General features: G+C 38.4%; 1 protein-coding gene across 7 annotated transcripts in view; it reads right to left on the minus strand.

Annotated features, from left to right (window-relative positions):
- diaph2 (diaphanous-related formin 2) overlaps window positions 1-22,907 on the minus strand; it is a 350,703-nt gene that overhangs the window by 314,489 nt on the left and 13,307 nt on the right. For 5 of the 7 annotated variants that reach the window (XM_043256807.1, XM_043256806.1, XM_043256802.1 and 2 more), the window contains 4 exons: window positions 20,860-20,892; window positions 19,222-19,398; window positions 13,536-13,640; window positions 8,167-8,187 (listed from right to left, as the gene is read on the minus strand). In XM_043256807.1, coding sequence (XP_043112742.1) covers window positions 8,167-8,187; window positions 13,536-13,640; window positions 19,222-19,398; window positions 20,860-20,892 — 336 coding nt within the window. The remainder of the gene's footprint in view (window positions 1-8,166; window positions 8,188-13,535; window positions 13,641-19,221; window positions 19,399-20,859; window positions 20,893-22,907) is intronic. The other 2 variants (XM_043256805.1, XM_043256804.1) reach the window with 2 other exon arrangements.

A 22,907-nucleotide genomic window follows, 5' to 3' on the forward strand; every position in this document is an offset into this window, starting at 1 on the left:
AAAAAAGAATCCAGATCATCTGTAGTCGACACTCCAACAGCCCTATTCCACAGAGACCGTGACAAAGAGTGTAAAAAAGCCCAACTACTGTAATTGGTTTTAAAATGGTGGAATTCATTACCGTTGTGCTGCATGTTCAGAAATGCAAACAGGAAAGAAAAAACAGTCACTGGAGGCTTGAACTGATCTGCTTAAATAAAAGCCATAGGGAGATGAAAGGCATAATTCAAACGACAATTTTAGCAGCCTTAGCTCATTTATAACAGAAAGTTGAATATGTTGTGAGTGTAATTGGCATATGATATCAGCTCTCTTTTCTACCGTTGTCTTCTCTTTTGTTCTACTGGCAGAATATAGACTACGAGAATGGCCAGCATCCAAAAATAGATTAAGAAAAGTACACCTGAAATCTTTCCAGCGTAAAACGGGTACCAGGTAAATCACAAAAAAAAAAAAACACTGTCTTATGAAGTTTAAAACAAGTGTAAAATTACAAATGTTAAATTAAAACAATCAATTTACAGCCAATTTAAGTCAATTTACAGCAATGTCATCTGTTCATCCTTAAACACAGCATGGTAGCAGCTCACCGGATGCGCCGTCAGTTTTATCCACCCATGCACCATGTGCACTAACCTGAAAAACATGTTTTGTGAGGCAGTTTCATGTTTTCATTTAAAATTTCTGTCACATCTCACTACAAGTGGTCCATCTACAGATCTGACCTGTGCGATGGAAAATTCGTATTTAGACTTTACGTGTGTCCTTATTTGATTCAGGAGCATTTGGCAGAGCCACCCAAAGAAAGAAGCAATAGCATATGGCCAAGTTTAAAAATTAATGTGCAGTGTTAGAGAGAGCACCTGAACCACAAAAAGGTGGAGGGGCAGCATGTGGATGAGAGCAAGAAAGTAACACCTCAACCATTCTGTCATTGACTGACAAGAAAAGAAAAAAAAAAAAAAAATACAAGGTAAGAGACGAGATAAGAAGAGGCTAGCAAACAGTACAGTTAGACTTTGCAAGAACATGTGTTACTTCAAGAAAGGCTAGTTGAATGGAATTAGCTTGACAATGTGTTGTCAGCAGCATGTTTTATGACATGATGAGACTAGAGGCGCCAGTATAAATTATTCAGATGTGATTGCATAAGCAGGATGTTGATGAGGGGCGAGGCAGCTTGAGCCACCAAAAGTCCATCTCCAAGACCAGGAGCAAGAAAGAAGAAAAATAGGGTGTCTGACAACACCCCTTCAACTCCGTAAAAAAATGGAAAAAACCTTTTCTTGATTGTACATTTGAGATACATTTGTTTTTTAAAAAAAGCATCGGTCTAGCCAAGGTCCATATGAATACTGTTGGTAGGTTTCAGTTACTTCCCCTCTTTAAAGATCAAACCTCTAACAAATGGCATTGTAGCCAGAAACTGTGCTGTGCAGGTCTGAGAGAAACCCATTAGGTCAATTCCATGGCAACAACGTGCCTTTTTTTCTCCATCTGACACACACAAAAACTGCTGTGGAACTTTTATTTTAAAGATACTGACTGCCATCTAGTGGCTGTTTGATTTTTTTTCAATGCATGCACTGCAGCATCTCTCCTCCAACTTGTAGGCTCTCTGGCAATGGACAGTTAATCATATGGATTTATTCACGCATATGACAAGACATAACCGAAAATGTGCAAACAGCACGCCTGCTATAAATACACTGAACAAAGCAAAAAGAAAAAACTACCACGAAAAGCTGACATTTAGAGAACACAATCAAGAACAAATAAAACTAAAACACAGCCATTTTGAAGGGTTTATTTCTCCAGAGCCCCCTTGAGAAAAAGTGCAAGACAGACTAAACGGTTTGTGACCCATCCTTGATCAAACCACAAATCGTTAGGTTTGGCCATTTGGGGAAGTGCTTAAAGTGTGTTTGATGAGCAGATAATGACGGCTCACTGCTGAGCGTCCAAGGATGACGACCATAAAATGTGCAGCCACGAGACAAGCGCCACACCTTATTAGTGCTGTGATTTGCCGACGGGGCCACAGGGAGTCTCAGAAGGAGACAACGGGATTTTAAGCAAGGGAAAACTGTATTGATGGAATCAACCAGGTACAATGACACTGGTTCAGCAATCTCTTTGACTCCTACCCAATAAGCTACCAAGAGAGCTTTTCATTAGTTAAAGGCTGTAATAAACACAAAGAAATAAAATGAGTAAAGTCGTGACCAGTCAAAACACATTGTTCTCCAAGCACAGTTTCCGAGCTGTCTTCGCTTACCATTAAATGTGGCCATACTGTGTTCATGGCTTTATGGTTCAAAAGAAATTATCTAGTCGACCACCCTAATTGTAAGAAAAGAGCTGTCCAGAAACCGTGCAGCATGTGCCAGACCCAAGCGCCCCAAAGTTAACGAGGTAACTTTGAGAAAGAAAAACAGACCACAAAGCTCCTACTTTCATTAAGCTAAAAAAAGAAAAGCAGGACTCGTACAGCTAAAGTGATGACACTGATGTCTTCGGTAAGGCCATGGTAAAAATATGCTATGTGATATAAATACAATCACATCTAAGGCTTGAAAAGGGCAAGAACGTGAGGAAACAGTGTTGAAAGGTGGTCAAGGAGAGTGATAGGACAAGCCATTACCAGATCTTCTGACCTCATAACAACACGAGAACATGCAGTCCCTTCTCGCACTCAGAGCTGAAAGCAGGATGAAGAAAACTAATAACATCTAGGTGGATGGAGGGTGATCCGATTGACCGCTGGAACAAAAAAAAGAGAGACAATCGCAGCAGGACAAGGGAATATATTGCACTAGAGTCGCAAAGACGAACACCAAATGGGCTCCTCTCATACAGAAGTGGCATACAATCAAGCACACACGCGCCTACACACAAACAGGGCCCATCTCTTTTCCCTTTAATATGAGAACACCATGTCCACTCTTGGCTCCCTTTCATCTTCTCTTCATCATAATGAGATCCTGCTTCCCTCTTTTGAAGGCAGGAGCGCTGATTGTTTGTTACCCATTGAAAGGAAGGCCACATGGCATAATGCAGCAGTCAGTCAGCAGGCAATGAGACCTTTTCTGTCACCGGTGGGAGCTGGTATTGACATACGCCGCCAGTCTATCAGGTCGCAATTCTTTACACACTTTCTAGACCACGTGTCCTATATGACAAGACATTTGTCCTTCTGGTGAGTATGCATTCCCTGCCATGACTTACAAAAGACTTCCAAGAGCTTGTGTGCAATTTAGCGTTGCTACAAAGTGAGCATGTCAAACTGTCTGACCAATGTTGGAAGTGTATTTATAAGTGTTGGCTATCATGAAGAGTAGCTTAAAAGCAAAGCGAAACAAAACTGTGGGCCTGCTTTATATTAAGGTTTGATAAAATAAATGCTACCTTTAAGTCCTGCCGTTTCCCATATGAAATCAACAAACCCAGACAGGGTCGGTGAAATACAAACGCCAGTCCCAGAAAGGATTGGAAATAGTATTAAGCGTAAATCAATCGTATCGTACTTGACATTTCTATATTAGCACTTGAGTGAATGGCATTAAAATTGTATGCGAGGTTGTGGTTGCACCAAGCAACAACTGAAGCATTAGTCGAGACCCCACAGGAGCTGAGGTTAGGTATAGCGATGAATATTGCGCTAGTGTCAATCCGAATTCAACCCCGAGAAACTTCAATATGCCTAAGCTTGGAGATACAAACAAGACTGAAATTCGTGGGTCTCAGAGTTGATCCCTGGGATACAGCAACAGGACCAAACTAGATGCAGAGTCTGAGTAGCTTCTGTGATTAAACCAATCAAAAAGAGGCAGAAATAAAAGACCTTCCCATATCGTGAGAAGGCCTAGCATTATAACATGGCTCAACCTTATAGGTCAATTACTAACGACTCTGCTGCTATTCCATTAATTTGCATTCAAGCAATTTAAGTTAAGTTCTCTCAACTGCATCTGTGACATGTTGTCAATTACTGCAAATGAATTTTAGCAGTGTTTGCTAGTAAGTAAGAAAAACTATTATTCTTATAAGTATTAAACTTCATAACTCGTCCGCCAACCGTTAGAGCTGCAGGCATGAATGATACCTCAAAATCACATAACTTGTTGGGGAGAGGTGTGCAATTACTTTTCTAAGAAATCAGACTTACAATTTTCACCTAGCACATGATAAAATTGTTAGAAAAAAACTCAGAGACAGGAGCTATATCTAGTCATTAAGTCTGAGATTAAGATTCTTTTCTGGCTCGGGCTTTATTATGCAACCATATAACCAACCAGAACACCATACATTAAAGTACTCTTAAATTTAAGTACTAAAAATGGAAATTAAATAGAAAATGACAATAAAATGACAAAAGCATATAAACTTAAACTACAGTTAAAATATCTGCTGTTAAATTAAATGCGTCATCAATGTCCTTGTGCTAACTTAAGAATTACTGAAACTTTTCTTTTTTATTTGTTAAATAAAAATAAAAATTTAAATCAATCAAACCATCACATTGAACACATATTCTTTCAGCAAAGTTCCTTCATCCTAATTACAATATATCTGTTAAAATGATGAACAGGAACCAAGAGGGTTATTGGATTTATTTCATAGGGCTCACGTCCTTGGTGCTTTAAGACTTCCTATCAAATCAGTTCAGCGTCCAGTACACAATCATCATTAATGGCCAATCTGAAACAAAGAGACACCTTCAGACTGAGGCGTAGTAGGTGGAGATGGGATGTCCTTGATTTTATTCAAAGTAAGCATAGTTAAGGGCCCTCTCCACAAATACTGGCTAGTGCCAACGAGAAGCAGAGAGTGAAAGAGGATGCAGTGCACCCTCACTGCTGAAAAGCCTTTAAACAGTTGCTTATAATGACTTTGTATAGCCATGGCAGAGATAAGCCTTAGAAACAGGAGTATGCTGGGTGTAAAGTCTACCCATAAAACAAGTGGAGCCCACACACAAATGCCAAGGTTATTCATTTGCCTAGAAATAAAAATTCTGTAGACTATACAGAAGCAAAGGGGAGGCAAGAAAGCAAGGTAAAAGCTGTACTGAATCCAACAAAAGATTCTGAGAACCAACATAGGATACTTAAAATTACCCATAATGCAACATGCAGCAAAAGCAATAGAAAAAAAAACCCCACAAATTAAGTTTTCTTGCAAAAAACATTTCAACATACATTCTCACTAACAAGACCCCAAATTGTAAACTCAGGGCTTTATGAAGGTTTTTTTCCCCACTTGTAATGTAACTTGTAATAGCTTTGTTTGTTTATTTTATTCTTCTTAACACTATTCCAGCATCTATAGCTATATTCATGGTAAGAACCGGTCACTCCACACAAGTTGGAGTGAGGGACAGTTTAGAATATTTCGAATATTCATACACCTAACCTGCATGTCTTTGCGAGAAAACCGGAGTACCAAGAATAAACCCAAGCTGACACCGAGAGAATATGCAACTCCACACAAAGGTCTTCCATCCCTGCCGGAGATCGAACCAGAAACCTTCTTTCTGCGAGTCAAAGACCTGTAAAGGCAACTAGCAAATATGATAATTCCGGCGATACTTAAACATACCAGCAATTTAAATGAGTCTTATACCAGAGTGTATAAAAAAAAAATACCAGATACCAACAGTAAATCTTTTCTTGTGCAAAATAAAAAAAAAGAAATCATCTAAGAAAAGTTGTGATGGAAGCCAATAACTAAATGTCATCTTTCTTCGCCAAGGTTTTGCTCTTTTTCACATATGCTTTTCAAGGACCTTTGGTTCCAAAGAGAGTATTTAAGTACAACACACTTTAACATGACGGTATCCATGCCATTTCACCCGATAAAGGGCCAAGTCTTTGTCCCATGTGAAAAGAAGTTAAATCATTTCTAAAATACAAGCTTTGTCCATTATTCTCTAGCCGACAATACCAGGGATTCTCGGAGAGCTGCTGAACTCTTAACAGCCCTAGCAGACTCCAATCCCTGAGGTCTCAGAGGCTCCTCTCTCTCCATCTGCCCACAACTCCGAATGTGTCGCCATGTTTCCGCGGAAACAGGCAGTCTTTCCTAACTTCTGGGCTGACTGTGTGATTATTGATCTCCTCCTGAGGTCTGAAGAGGCTTTGCAGGTCAAGTCATGTGACCTTAACAGGTAACAGTGCACCAGTCTTCAGGGCCAAACACTGATTGGGTTTTTTGTGTTGGTTGTGTTTTATTTAAGCACAGGGAGCCTCGGTCTTCCATTCTCTCGCAGAGGGGTTCATCAATTTCACACCGATAAAACGTGGGCATTTTGACACACAATCTATCATCCTCAGGCCTGACAATCAAAGCACCAACATCCTTGATCAATCGGACGCTGCAGAGGGGCTGCAGATACGCCTACACCCCCCTGGGTCACCATCATCATCACCATCAAGCTGCGCTGATACAAAACTGCTGAAGCGTGTGTGACTCAGCAACATGCAGACACGCTGACCAGAGAATTTGAGCCCTGTGAGAGCGTGCCGGAGAAATTTCATCCCTTAGGGAGCCATGGCTCAGGCAAGTCGGGCTGTCTCCAAACCGCACTGACAGCGTGGAAATAGCAATCTGCCCAGCGAGAGGGCGTCATCTTGGCCTCACTGAACGTGGTTTCCACAATAAAACCCAATAAAGGTGGGATATTGGGAAAGAGAGAAACAGAAACAAGGAGAATGAAAGAGCTGACAGCTTCCCTGCAAGCCCTCACACTCTCCAATCCGCAGGAAGTGCTTGCAAAAGTCAGAGGGAATGGCAGGAAGTACAGGAACCTCTGAACTGTGAGAAACTTCTAAATGAGAGGACTTGTTTGTGGTGCACGCTGTCAGACAGTTCTTCGATAGAGACAATCCCAGAGTAACCTTCCTGCTCTATCCTGAGAAGTGATGCAACATTCAAAACATACTTCCACGCTCATCAGCATCGAGCATGTTTTATCGCTGACAGTTTATAGAAAAATCACTCAACGCACGATTCTATGACAAGCGGCATGAGCATTGATCGAACGGGGCCATTTCGCTACAAATAAATGAGTCTGTTGCGGCAGCTTATTGCTGTATTGTAAATAACAACATTTACCTGTGCTACCTTATCTTCAAGCTTCCTCACGTACATCTACGGGCCTTTCTCATAGCTTCGGCAACACAATAAAACAGCATTTTAAATGACAAGTGACACTTGCGGAGGCAATAACGGAGCCCCTCTAAATAAATAAAATAAAACAAATAACAAGCAGCCTCATATGGGCTATGGGACCGCACTACATGAGAAATAGTAGAAGCCAGTCTGCAATTACAGCATTACGGAGCTGTGAAATGAGGAAACATTGCCATCACCCAGACAGTACATATTTATAAAGATTATTACCGTCATTTTGGAGAAAGTGGGGGGCGAGGGGCGAAAGTAAGTGACAATAACAACATGAGCAGCTATGAACATTTCAGAAACAATAGTGACATGCTGTAATGTGACTGGGACAAAGACATGGCTTTGCAAATGGGTTGTACCGAACGTCCCACAGCAAAATGGAGCGTATTTATAGGATGGGGGGTTGGGGTGCAACTCAATATCTTTTCCACTGTTCAATCAACACGGAGCGTGTGTGTGGGAAAATCTAATTAAGTGATACATTCTCAGAACGCTGTCTAGGGGGAAGAATGAACACAATGAAACCCATTTAGATACAGAACATTAGAATAAACAGATTAGATCACAGATTATGATTATTTGCCTAAAAACTATTGCTCATCCCTGGTGTTACAATATTTAAATGCTAATATCTGTTAGGCAGTGATCCATTTCGAAGAAAAACTGCTTAAACTAACAAAAAAGGTCCTAGTTTATTCTCGGAGAGCACAATTGAGAAATCACTCATTTCTAAATGTGCAATTTACATGCAGGGATTGGGAGGGAAAAAAAAAAAAACATATTTTTTTTTTTTTTTTAAATTACAGCCTATAAACTATACTAATGCTGAAAATAAAACAGAAATCGAAAGCCATAGAAATTACTTTTCTAGATATTTAAAAAAAAAAAAAAAAACTAAAAGTAGAAGAGAGAGAAAGATAGCAAAGACAGAGAGATGGCACGATAACAAATCAAAAGCGGATAAATAATTTTGCTACTTACCGCAACTTTGCTCCCAGTTATCTGCATGCAGCGGTCAGCGGAGGGTAGTTAATGTGCAAAAAGACACAAACAGCACAATCATTAGTAGGCCAGAATCTCTCCGGTACTATGCAGCTGAAGTATTAGAGCTTACACTTAAATGACTAGCACACTGGCCCTCTCTGCTACGCTGCCTACTCAGCTGAGAATTACACACAACTTAACAGAATGGAGAGAGAGGGTTTAGACGGACACTAAAGACAATGTCTGCCATTTTGATGACTGCTTTGTACATAAGGATCATCATGAATTGATTTGCGATCGAGTTTTTAAAAGCGGCTGTCTGGTAACTCAATGGTTTTACATAATGCCTGCTAAGAAAAAACAAAACGCATCTGATGATTGAAGCAAAAATGTTTCAAAGAATGTAAAATAATATAAAAGAATATAAAATAATGTCCCACCTTCAAAAATCTATTGTTTCCAAACCGCAAATCATTAATTCATGACAATCTAGCGGTTTCTATATTAAAGCCATTTTTGACAAGCAATATAAATATCCAGAGTGGATCATCCCTTAAATGAAATTTGGTAAGAATCTAGTACATTTTTTAGTAAATTAACCCAAATGTGGTATTTTATTCATGAGCAGATAATCTTCTAAAATGCCTCCATAGGCCCAAAAAAAAAAATCAATCAAATGTCACTGGTACTTTCTATCAAGTGTCAAATTATACATCATAGCTCAGAGTTCGACAATGTCAGCATGTTTCTTTTTGACCAAGCCATATGACAGTTGCTTGGCTGAATATATAGAATAGTTTTTTTAGTTTTTTGGGTTGGTTTTTTTTTTTTAAGAGCAGGCACCTTAAACTAAAACCAGATTTAACAAACAAGCATTATTCGCATTTCTTCAGTAATACAAAGCAGTAGTTTCAAAATCTGATCTTTTTGTTTTTTTACATAACTGTGTAAAAAACAAAAAATGCTTTTAACAAACTCCCACAATGTTTTTTTTTTTTTTAAATCAAGGTTTATCACTATAACGCCGTCAATTTTAACAGCGTAACCTCTTGATCAATAGAGCTCTACTTTCGAGTCCAATTTTCCATATCCCAGGCAAATTTGCTCAAACGAATCATTAAGGATTTGAGTCTTGACCCAAAACAAAAAGTCACCTGCTTTTGCTATCACCAGACATGCTGGACGGCTGCCAAATATTGTTAGCACCATGCCATGTTTGGCTGGGGTTTGATGAATGTTGTATTTTTACTGCAGCCTGATCAAAAGAATAGACATTATCTTGAGACCACATAAAGAACTGTCAGGGAGGAGCCTGAGGGGAAAAGCTGCTGCTAACATCAATTTACACAAATTTCACAAAATAACACCTCATTGTCACTTTACTGTGGTATTAATGCTGTCAATTTCCTGAGAGTGGAGAGGGGAAGAAAAACGTAAACCGATTGATGGTAATTGTTGTAATGCAGAATTAGGCAGTCATGTAATATGCTAATTATGAAGAAGCTCTATTATGAAGTAGCTCCTGTAAACAAACTTCTGAAGAAATGTCAGCTTATCAAGAGATGGGTATTTATATCCTCGTTCCAGCTCTTCTCATGACCATCAAATGCTCCATGATACAAATCTATTCATTTAGTTATTTATTTATTAGCTTCTGTATCCTAGACAGGATCAGTTCATCGCTCAAAAACTGTCATAAATGATTACTAGAACTTGTGCTGTAATTAAGTTTCCGTTGCATTTTCAGGTATCTGTAATACCACAGTATTGACAATGTTCAGGTGACGATCCTGGGTAAGACATCTTTTCCTTTCCCCCTCAAAGACCCTGCCTAGACACATTCTGTTCTTTACATGAATCATTTCATTTAAGAGCAAAACAGTAGAGCGAAGTCAGAGCTTTTCATGACACTGACAAAGCTAGAGAGAAAAGACTGTTAGTTGCAGACATGCTTTGGCACTCGTGAGGACAACGACACACCTGTCAAGAGACTAAAAAAGAGAGAAAGCATTTCATGAAATGTTAATGGTCAAGGACGTCCGCACAGCATTAAGGCAATATTGGTTTTTACTGTATGGGGCTTATTGTTCTGCTCAGGTTACATACTCCCTGGAAAATTAATAGCAATATATATTTAGCCTTTAAAAAAAAAACAAGATGGGTAAGCTTTTTCAAATGTGTTAGCTTTTTCAAATGTGTTAAATATCTTTAAACAATAATAATAATAATAATAATAATAACAGATATTTACTTAATTTACTTTTTAAATTAATAATAAAATATATATAATATATATATATATATATATATATATATATATATATATATATATATATATATATATATATATATATATATATATATATATATATATACACACACATATATATTATTTTCTATTATTATTTAAAAGCTACCCACCCTTGAATCTTAATTTTTCAAAAGCTGATTAGATAGGAACACAGAAAAAAAATGCAACAATTTTTTTTTGTGGAATATATGTAAATAGCTGTCATATGTCAAACGGCTCGATGTTGGAATTACCAAATGAAATTAATACTTTTTAAAATAATCTTTACGTTTCTTTGAAGACTATATATTTGATTATTTATATAGTATATATTGGAGTATTTAAAATGCAAAGGCACTTTGTTTTAAAAATATATTATAGTTTGTGGTGGCAGTCATTTAAAAGTCTCCTACTGAGACCCCCTGGAAAGTGTGGTGAGGGCTCTTAGTATCGCATGCTGAAGGATTCAAGTGGCTGCCTTGAAGAAAAAAACTCCTGTTTCTCCAAAAAAAAAAAAAAAAAAAAAAAAAAGCCATGCAATTGACTTAATGGTAATCATAATAAGCATGCATTTTTTATATTATATTTTCTTTGGCAAATAGCTATTCAGAAATGTGCAGTGTGAACAAAAAAAAAAGGTGTGATCATATAATATAATGAAAGCATGCACAAATGTGTTGCAAGGAAAGAGGTGTTGGCTGTAAATAATAAAAGGAGCTGTGAACCATGGGAGCTGTAAGTTTCTGTCACACAAGCAATAATATCTGAGCTATCAAAGAGGACAGACATCGCTGGTGTGAAACTTCTCTATTCTTCCGTCCTTCTTTTATTTCATCGCTCTGCCCTCCTGCCAGGCAGGAGCTGTGGGAGTCTGCCGCACACAGACAGGCAGGAAGGCAGGCTGCGACAGGAGTGCATCGGATGGGTTTGTTTTCCCACTAATATTTGCTCTGTAAAGCTGTGTGCTGAAACACAATCTACTGTAGGCAGATCGGCACACTCAGGGAGATAGCAGCAGATTAAGTGGGATGGATGGACTCCGCTCTCCCTTCTTTTATTTAGACGGGTTTGGGTTATTAATGCGGAGGTGTGCAGAGGCCGTCTCCGTGCTGTCTGCTCTTGGCCCCGCTCACCCCTGCTAAATTACACCTGCAGCGGCTCAAGCGGAGACCATGGGCCTCCTCAACTGCCAGACCACCACTTAATTACTCCCACTCGCCAACCAAAGAGAGGACACTGACCCAGTGCAGTCAGAGACAGACAGCACAGGAGCGACTTTCTCTGGACGTGTGTCAGTGTGCGCATGTAAGCATTAGTCCGTGCAACTCGAAAACACCCTTGGTAGCTACTCGACATACAAAGAGAGTGCATTCGCACAATGATTCTGAAATTGATCTCTAGAATGTGAACAGAATGTGAAGGTTTTAGTTACAGTGGGAAAAAAAAAGCACTTGCAGCAAAAAAGATCCTGGCATTTCATGCTCCGAGAGCTGTGAAATTTTAAAACATTACTGAAGTCAACATGGAACTAAAATTGATTATTTATTTTCTCAATATACATATATATTGCATTCTGTGCTTTTTCAGATAATGTTTTTAGCAACAGAAAGGCAAATTATGGCCAATAAAACCTTGTAGAGCTAAGCACAGAAAAAAACTGACAATAAATAAATAATCAAAAAATACAGTTTTACAATATAATTGTATTTGGATGACTGTGGGAACCCTGAATAACATTCTTCAAATTTAATTCTTAGCATCACCACTTTTGATGATGCAAATAATAGAGGCAACCTCTATTATTTCCTTTTTCTTTTCCGAGTAAAAGTCAACAGCACAGATTCCATTTCATGACGGTGTCTGTCATCAAAAAGAGCCATAAACGCTCATTAATAAATATCAAAAATCATGAAAAGACAAAGGCACTTTTTTTTTTTTTTTTTATAATCTGAGAAGATTTTCTCCCACCTATAATAGCAATGGCTTAAAGGTAAATGCATTAAATGCGGCATATTTAACAGTATTTTAAAATATAAGTTTTAACTACTCCCACAAAAACGGCAGTATGCAGATAGCTTGGTTAGTAGCTTGAGCTGAGTGTTTAAAAGAGAAGGAGGAGGAGATCTCTGGGTGCTAGAGTTGAGCATTACAGGGAAAAGTGTGTTGTGCCTGTGGTAAACATCTCTTATCACATAAAAGCACATCTCTTCCCTAGAATGCAGAGCACACGTTCCAAACCTCCTACTTGCTTGTCAGAGAGCTGTGTACAGCTTCCACTGTGACATGCTGCTGGTGAGTGCCTCTGGTGGTGCTGAGGGGGCTACAGGGGTGCAGAGAGACAGGAACCCCCTCCCCCCTTGCCTCTTTGAGACTACAATACTAATATGTGAATCATATTTCACAATGCACGCCAGCCTCGCAGGCCCGACAATGAGCCTGCTGCAGAATTCAATCATCTCTGATTATCATCATTATTAATAATGCTGGTTAATTATCATAGCCGGGAGGAAAGCTAATGAAAACGGACGCTGAAGGCCAGCCGGAGGAGCCAGTGGCGGAGCGGGTGAAGGAGATTGTGGCGTTTATGTGGAGTCTAACCTAGGCAGGACCTACTTCATAAAGGGAATGAAGAGAATTCGCCCCAAAAGCCTTGGATTACCTCGAGAGGCGGTCGCGTTCTAGCCTTTATTCATCTACGGTGATGAAAGAGCCATGTTTCAGCTTACCGAGCAGAGACAGTGATGCGTACCAAATTCTAATGAAAACTTGATCCCCGGCAATATGAAGCTTTTGGAAAGTGCAATACAACAAAAGCAGCCTGATAAGCACCCAGGAGAAAAAAAAGGTGAGGAGAAAAAAAAAAATTACAAAATAAATAAATAAGAATAAATAATTTAAAAAAAGAGCTAAAGGAGGCAGCAATCAAAGATTTGGGGCTTTAGCAAGAGAGGCAGAAAGCAGATCAGGTTAAGCTCATTATTCCATAGTGTCTCGTCATGTGGTTCATCCCCACTCTCTCCTCTGACTGTTTCTCTCTTTCTAAGACCAGCTGCCCCGTGTTTTGTGGTGCACTTACAGATTTGGCTGTTGCAGAAATGTACTGGACCACCATCTCCCGTTTAGTGCTCAGGTCCTTCCCTCGCAGGGGGGCCTTGCGCTCTTCATTCAGGTTCATGTCCTCCTGTAGACGTAAACAAAAATGTGTCAAACTTATATTAGAAAACATATATTATATATTATATTCAATATAATTTAATTTAAAATCCATTTTTTTGGAAATAAATTCTAAAAATTGTTCCCACGGCACATTCACGACCACAGTAAGGACACTGTCCTACAGAGCCAAGGTTAGATCAAGTAATGAATCCTTGATATATTTTTATCAATTCCATGACAAGTCAAGGAGATGTTGTATGTACACAAAGAGTCTTTCTCCAGAGATACACCCAGGCTGCATTTCTATGGAGCCATGCTGCCCTCTGGTGAAGAGAAAAGGGACTGTATTTTGCTTTCAAACGAGTTTCGTAGTGTGTGGGTGTGTGCAAAGAAGAAAAAAAAATTATGTCAGACAATGTAAACACTCAAGGAGTAAAGGGTGAGGGTTGGTGATTTCAAAGCCACTTGTACATCTTTTCATCAAGCTTTATTTTTTTAATTGAAGGTAACACTTTAAAAAGCCACTTTTTAAAACTGTTACTCTGTGTTTGCTACATGTGGCTAACAGCACATCCACTGAATTGCTGAAACTGAAGGACATCTTTTCAGAGATGAACATTTCAATAGTTTTACATCAAGCTACTGTCTCTCTGCTCTTCCCCTCCCTTCACGTAAAACAAGGCCTTTAATGAATCAGTGAGCCCTGTTGATGTGGCATCTTAATTGGCTCCTTAATCCAGTTCCCGCTCTCCAGTATGATTTACCCATCATAATTAATTATGTCCTCAAAGCTTGGAATTATTAAATCAAAGGCCAGGGCTGGCATAATTGATTCCTTTTATGGAAGCGGACGGATCCACTGATGCAAAGGTATAAATAAGTGCCTTTTCTCTTCGGCTGCGATCTGAAACTGGTTGCTTCATACTCCAACTTGAAACTCTATTAATCTCAGTGCCAAGGAAACTTCATAAAGTCATTCAGAAGAACAATAAAGCTACCAATACAGACCATTAAAAATAAGAGAATACAATGTGTACGGGATGCGAGTCTGATCTCCCAAGGGCACCAAGGAGAAGTGGCAGGGAAATGGGAATCAGTAGATCTATCTCTCACTTTAAATTGTTGTGGAGAGTGGCCAAGTTTCCCAGAGGAAAAAAAGGCATAATTTTTCATGTTTGATCTTGGTCAATTGGGTTATTTTGCAGTGGGCTTCTGAAGAATTCTCCAAAATAGAAGCAATCCGCTTAGATTTGTAAGGACAGCCAGAAGAACACTTATTAGTCAAAGTGCCATAAATCAAAATAAGCCAAATGTACTTTTGAGAATCCAGCAGCGTATACAAGCCAAAAGTTCAAGGAGAAGCTATTTCTCCGTCAATCTGGAAGAAAGAGAGCCAGATTTTTACAATTACACCGCCACTGATATTTCAATGCATCTAGCGAATTTGCTAAACAACTAAAGTACATGTAACAGAAGGCAAAAGTACACTGGATGTCCCTCAAAACAGCTAGAAGAATGGAGAAGGGATGTCTGAGTGTGCTGACCAAATGCTCCCTAAGTATAGATGATTGCAGCTGCAGGGGTAAGGGTCTGACCTCATCAATCCCAGAGTCCTTCTCCAGACCAGGCACATCTCTGTCTATCTGAACGGTAATGGTGCTGAAGGAATAGCTGTGGTTGACTGAATGATGATGCAAACCAGAGGAGCTGGCATGTCACATCCTACCAGAGCTGTTTCTGAGCAAGAGAGGCACGTTAAGAGCCTTCACCCATGTCTTAACACACCGTCACCCAGCTCATGAAAGGATTTACTGCTGTGCATTTTTATCAGGCCTTGAGTCCAGCTGTGCACAATGCACACACAATGACAAGGACAGCAACACTGGCTCTCTCTCCTGGTGCACGCATTAAGGCGAGAATATCATATGCTTAGTGCCACGGCCACTAACCCCCTTCATCAAAGAGCTGGGGCTTTCATTTGTCGAAGAGCTCCTGTGTTTACCAGAACCCTTTGATGACTGACCACATTAGAGCACCCTTATTTTTCTTGCACCGAGCCATGCGCTACACTGCAATCTCGGAGATCTGCCCACCAGCATTAAAGTGCATTGGGGAGGGGGGGGTCATTTATTTGTATTCAGTCAAAGCTTCAAATTTGTATACTGAAGAACTCAAATTTAGCCTTAACACTGATGATGTGAATCAATACCTGTATGCGCCACAAGCACTTAGGAGGGAAACGCAAGTATGAAAGATCTCCCACGGCTTTATATATTAGGCTGAATGTGGTTTTGTTTTGTGGCTCATGAATCTTTTCTATATGGAGACCAACTGACTAGCTGATCTATAACCTCAATGTCAATGGCAGCTGGAAGACCGAAGCATTTCTTTCCACTCAATTGTTTCATTATGATTATTATGCTTTCAATACAAAAAAGCCAATTCTGTTCTGTGAAACATGTTTCAGGCCTGTAAACCTGCCTGGCTTGTCAAGCAGCAAATTGAAGCCCAGGTTTAATGTTCCGCTATCCTGAGAACAAAAACAGCAATTGAGAGGTTATGTGAGTGACAGGCAGTTACTAACGCAACAAGAAAATATGGAGGGCCAAGTGTCTCTGGCGGGTGGAAGATTGGTGCAAGCATTTGAAACAAATGAACAAATCAAACTGATTATAGCCCACCATGTCAGAAAATGCAAGGCAATTACAGAAAATGTGTTGTATGACTCAGTTCTACATATGACCAGGCCATCTGGTCGCAAGCACAGAACATTTGAAAACGGTGAAAGATAGGCATAGGTCTAAAATATGAAAGCTTTAAAAGAAGGACACACTATCTGCCTAAATGCTGTAACATTAACGTAAAGTAAGCATGAATGCAAAATTAAACACCAGGGGACGCTGTTCAGCTTTATGTACTACAGTCACATAAAAATAATTGTACTTACTCTGCAAGCCCAAGAAATGGATTCCCTCAAGACCACAATTCAGTAAGGCAAAATATATAAATACCATGTTTGATATCAAAGATATCTGATCCCAAGAAACAAAAGAACCAACAATGTTTGATGTCCAACCTGACGCAATGTGTCGAAATGCCCAATATCTCGTATGATAGCTACAGCACAGCACATAAAATATTTTTTTTTTTTACCTAAATTTTCTCTTTTCATCACCTGCTTCAAAAAATACTTTAGCACACAGGTCAAATAGACAACACCTTTCTAAACATTTCTTATGTTTTCATTCACCAAAAAAAATATATATAAAAAGAAAGAAAGAAAGAAAGAAAGAAAGAAAGAAAGAAAGAAAGAAAGAAAGAAAGAAAGAAAGAAAGCATTCAGGCGTTTTTATGTTGCGTTAAAATGAAATAAATTTCTTATTCAGCAAGCATGCATTAATCAAAAGTGGCAAAATTTTAAAATTATATTTCAAACAATGCTGTTCTTCTGATCTTCCTATGAATCATGTCACACTGAACACTGTAGTAATGGCCACAGAATGACTTTGCCATGACAGGAACTTTTAACTTGCATTTTAAAATATATATTTTATTTTACTTTATTTTATTTTTTTTTAATGTAATTGTTTTAAATTGTAATATTTCAGAATATTACTAGTTAACATACTTGTTTATCTGTAAGAAATGCTACAGTCAGTTATTCTCTTTTTCTTGTAGTTGCAAAGTTACTTACAGTTAGTAGAATATCTAAAGTGGACTACCAAAATATAGTGAAACCTATACTAGACTATTAGTTCAGTCAGTTTTTATTTAGATTACAAAGCAAAATAGAATAGAATGCCTTTGTAAGCATCACACAGAACGAAACCGAGCTACTGTTCAGCACACAGATGGTAAGCAGTCCATTTCTCCACATAAATGCTGCCTCTTTTGAAAAATGTGTCAAAGAATTTGGCTGGTGGGGAGCCCAGTAATCTTTTGCCTTTGACGCAAGTAACGGTCAATTATCAATGTGTATGGTATCAACCTAATGAGGTGTACAATTCACTGTGGAGCCGGAAGGCAGTTTAGAGTACATAAAATCAGTTCTGCACAGGTGCTGCAAAATTGGCAGAGTTTCCGATCTACAGACAATAAATCCACAGAAACGGTCAAATAAGAAGAAAAAAAAGACTGCTGTGACAGATGCAGGTTGCAGAGCTCTGACCCAAAAAACTAATACAAAGCAAACATTTTTCTTGTCTGGGAAATAATCCTTCCATTGTTCTGCAGTCAGATTTTGTTATTTGACTTGTCTAGGCCAAAACAAGCGTGAGTTCAATTGAGGCCAGTGTATGCAGCAGCCCTGTCGGTTTTGGTGTCTTGGGGATTGAAGGAAGTGTGTGTGCGTGTGTCTATGTACAGATAAACAGAGTGGGAACTTCACAGGTAGGGTGAAGAGTGCATTCAGCCCTCACCGCAAGTAGAATAAAACTGTTTAGACAATAATGTGCTGCTTTTCCCCATTCTTAACAGTAGCTTGTTCTATCCTATGTGGCGGATGCTCTATTGACAGCTGTCAACATATCACACTTAATGACAGAATTAGCAAGAAGAGTCATGCATATAAAAGCTTGGAAGCTAATGTATATTCTCTCCCAGAGGGGAAAACGAGCGAGTGTCAAGTCTAGCCAATGCTCAGTTAATGCAACCTGTCGGCAGAGAGCGCAAATCTCTCAAGTCCCATTCTCCACTCATGATTGACAGCAGAAGAGAGACGAGGAAAGATAAGGTGTCTTTGATGATCTATGCATCGCAAACGTGACTTCACTACTACAGAAACGTGAGGAAACAAATGAGCCACTAAAGCACTGGGCTAAAGATCTTTGCTTTCAGTTCCAGGTAGGAAACAGGCCATTATATAAATGACTAGAAATGACAAAAAAAATAAATAAATAAATTACCTACTAACAAAAGTTCTCCCTTGTGAAATAGACGTACACTTTAGCACGCTTTATTAAAGAAAAACATGCTTATGAACGTAAAAAAAAAAAAAAACAAAAAAAAAAAACAGTACAATCTAAAAGAATAAGCTTAAGTGAAAACTGAACGAAACGTTTTCTGACACATTATTGCATGTTAATCGAAAAATTTTAATGTAGCAGTTAAAATTATACTTATTTGAATAATCTGAACTTTAAAGTGCTTTTTGAACCATTTAAGTAGGACTTAAATATATATGTAATTTTTAATTATTATGTCTAATTATAGTTTTCATTTTAATGAAAAGTGTTGCAATTTCTTTTTAAATATGCTAAAAACACACTAGAGTTAAAATTACAATGTGCTTTAGTATGTTAATCAGCATATCAAAATAAGTGTACTTAACTACACGCTTCTATAACTTATTTGGCATAGTTTTTGTAGGAAGTGCTCTTCTTTTCCACAAGGGCTTTGCAAACCTAATGCTTGAGAAAAATCCTTGTTAAATTCATTTTATGTTGCTGGCCAAGTGTATGAGAAGTGAAATGTCACTGAGAAGTCGGGTTCTGATGGCCTAATTGACACCCTTAACATGAGCTCCATGCTTTAATATGCATCAGTGAAAAAGGGCGCCTGAGGTCATACAGTGCCTGGAGCACAGTGCAGATTGAAAACAAACTCACCATCATCTTCTCAAACAAGTCCACGATCTCTTTTTCTGACAGGTTCATGGAGCGCTCGTCGAAGAGCGGCTGGGGCACAGGCAGCTCGGTCTGGGTGGAGATAGGGTCTGTGGGGTGCTGGATAAGAGGCTTCTCCTTCTTCATGCCTTGCTTTCGAAAACTGGTGATTCTGTCACGCTGAAAAGACAGACGATGAGTTAAAATCAAGTAAATAACAGGTGCATATGTCAGAACATATAAACAGTACACATATCTGACAGTGGAAATGCTAACACTCTGCAAGGCCTAAAAGAAGCCGGCATGAAATACCTCTATTAATGTATTGTGTTTAAAAGGCATATAAAGTGTTTGTTTATTTTTTGCAGGGTAAAGCACATTTGAAAGCTTTTGATTAGACAAAAAGCTCTTAAGTTCAACATTAGCCAACTAGACATGTGTCGACATTCGGTAACGCAATATATGACGATAATGAATACGAGCGATATTGTTATCGTGGGCAATTCAAAATACTGAAAATTATTCAGTATTTTATAAGCTGCGTCAAAGACACACACATTCACTCTGTGGCAGCAGAGGGCGATGAACAGCCGAAATGCAGCCGTTACTCCAGAAACCCCGTAATTAAAGCATCTGCTACTTTCTAATAAACCTTTTTCATGTTTCCCATAGTTGGGTTAACTTGAAGAGCAGCAAATGGGATAGCGCCACAAATATTTTTTTTTACCTTCCCAATTGCTCAAATAGCAAAAGAAAGCTCTACGATAATGTTTTCATGACTTTCAATAAAAGAAAAAAAAATTATGATATATTTAACTAAAAAGTAAAAAGCTAATACACTTTGACTAATATCCACGAAAATCTCCATAAGTTTTCATGGAGGTATTAAGTTAGAACAAAACAGTTACTTATTATAAAGTTTTGTAATTTAAAGTTCATAGCTTGACATTTGACTTACCTGTTCCCTTGTTACTTTACCTTTCCAAGCTGTACTTTTAAAAGCAAGGGGTGATATTACCTGTGTCATCTTTCCATTTGTTCATGTTCACGTGACGGTTATAATGAATACAAGTTCACAGACAGAATTTCGGACAACATTGGACAGCAAGATGTGACTATGACGTGTTTAAGGTTTCTAATTAGAAAGAGATGTGAGAGGCTTCTGCCGGCATTCCAGTCATGGGTTACTGGCTCAGAGAGAATTAAAACAGACCATGCACTAGTAGTCACTGTTAGTCTGTCATTGAAAACAGAGGGAACATGCATATATGGATGAATTCAAAAACAAATGGAAACGAAAGAAATCAAAACACACTCTGTTGTAAAATGAAAGGGTACAAGGAGAGACCAAAGTCAAAACGAAACAAGGTCTGGCAACTTATGAACGATTGCATCAAGTTGCCATGTGTCCGTTTAAACTCCGGCTTGCTGACCTGGAGTGAACTTTAGACTGATTGGTTATGACAGACCTGATGACAGGGTGATAAAAAAAAAAAAAAATTTGCATTGCTTTTTTGTCTTTGATCTCTCCTTGCCGATCACTTCACTTTAACAACACTCTGGTAGTCATGGTATAGATGAGAGGGGAAAAAAACAAGAGAAAAAGAAAGACACACAAAATAAAAGAAACAGACACCTTACCATGTCATCAGCCAATGTTTTTATGTGTATGTTCTGTTGAAGGGAAGGGACAACATAGAAATGAGGGCCAACGGAAACACTGCTGTGCTTTTGTGCATGGGAGAACCCATAACCACATGTAAAAAAATGACAGATTTATGCAAAAATAAAATAAAAAGGATTATTAGATCATATGTAAACAGCTCTGAATGCATCTAAATGTAAAGTGGAGCTTGTTCATTTATAACAAACAAATCCTTATTTATATGACAGGAGGACCAATGAAGATAAATTCTTTAAATATATCACTTCATATCAACTGGCCTTACAAAAGCATTAACAAAACATTGAAGAGCAAGGCTAACTATAAACAGACATATTCTGCCCAGTATCACAGCAGAGACAATACAGGAAGAGGAAACTACTCTGAGGAAAATGATTAAAGGAAATAGCAAAAGCTTGCCAAGAATCTTTAGTCCTTTCAGCTTCATGAGTTCATTCCTCAGAATGAACAGTCTGACTGTGTTTACACACATATTTCAGTAATTTCAAATTATATTTAATATGATTGCAGATTCCAAAATAATGTACATTAAAAAAATATTTATATTATACATTTTACAGATTGTAATCAGATTTCAGAGTTTAAAGTATCAATTAAAAAACATCCAAAACAATAGCAATCTTCAAATTTGTGCTAAGTGTTAGGCAATGATTAAAATCACATCCAAAATTAGTTTTTGTGTATATAATGCGTGTATGTTACTATGTATATTTATTGCATACATTATACTTAAGTATGCATTTTACATTATATTATGTTTAATACAATTATATAATATAAATTATATGAATATCAAAATATATCTATGTGTAAATATTTTAAATATATATATATATATATATATATATATATGTGTGTGTGTGTGTGTGTGTGTGTGTGTGTATATACACAGATATATATAATATATATACATACACAATACCAACGCATATATATTATAAAAACGTTTATTTTGGATGCGACTAGTCACAATTAATTGTTTCCCAGCACAACTTTATTTAAAACAATATTAAAACTGCATTTCTTGATTAAACTATTATTAAGATGCTGGCAGGCTAAACATAACTACAGAGCCCTGCTGAGCTCTTCCAACCTAAAGACCAGATTAACCAGAATATTCATACTGTTCATTTACAAAACGCTACTAAAGAACATCTTGCAAGTTATTCTATAATCACTTTGCACATACAACAGGATTTCATCTTGGAGAGTAACGCAGTAACACGAAAAGAGCTGCAAATTAAAGTTCCAGAACTGTTCTAAAAAAGTAGGTGAAAAGATGTCTGTGAAACAAGAGAAAAAGTGACTTTTCTGGTAAAGACGGTGGACTAAGTAGTCTTGCTGGTTGAGCTAATCAATCAACCCAATACTGACAGCAAAACATAGGCAATCTCATGCTGGTTACCAGAATCCAAAACCCAACACACGCTGCTCTATCCAACAGGGTCTGCTGAATCTCACTGTGAATTCTGCTCTTCATGAAGCAACCCATTAGATACATCTTTAAACCTGATCAGTCTGACTGTATTGACCTCAAACACAATTTAAAAAAACACCACTTCTCCCCTCCGCCTTCACTCACTTCCTAACAGATGTGCTTTATCTTTTTGGCTACAGCAGGGATAGGCGTTTATGAGATGGAGCACGCAGGGGGGAAGAGATGGGTCTCCATATGCCGTGCGGAGTGGGATGAGTGTTAACGAGCAGAGCTCCGCGGAGAAGCTGCCATAAAGCAGAACTTCCCGCAGGTTTTCTCACTCTACGGTTAATCTCTCGCCCCCCCCGGTCCTGCGCTTACCCAGCCATTATAGCACTGCCCCAGGGCTGCAGGCTGCACACTGCTTTTGCAACAGTTGGGATGGAAGGGGAGGTTTGATCTGAATGGAGGTGTGTCATGGGAATGAATCATCTAGAATAATACACAAACCTTTAATAACAAAGAGCATATAATGCTTTAAAAGGGTCATAAAGAGGTCTGCACAAAGCCCAAGCCAAACTTGCCAGC

This window comes from Puntigrus tetrazona, chromosome 14, assembly GCF_018831695.1.
Source record: "Puntigrus tetrazona isolate hp1 chromosome 14, ASM1883169v1, whole genome shotgun sequence".
Lineage (NCBI taxonomy): Eukaryota > Metazoa > Chordata > Actinopteri > Cypriniformes > Cyprinidae > Puntigrus > Puntigrus tetrazona.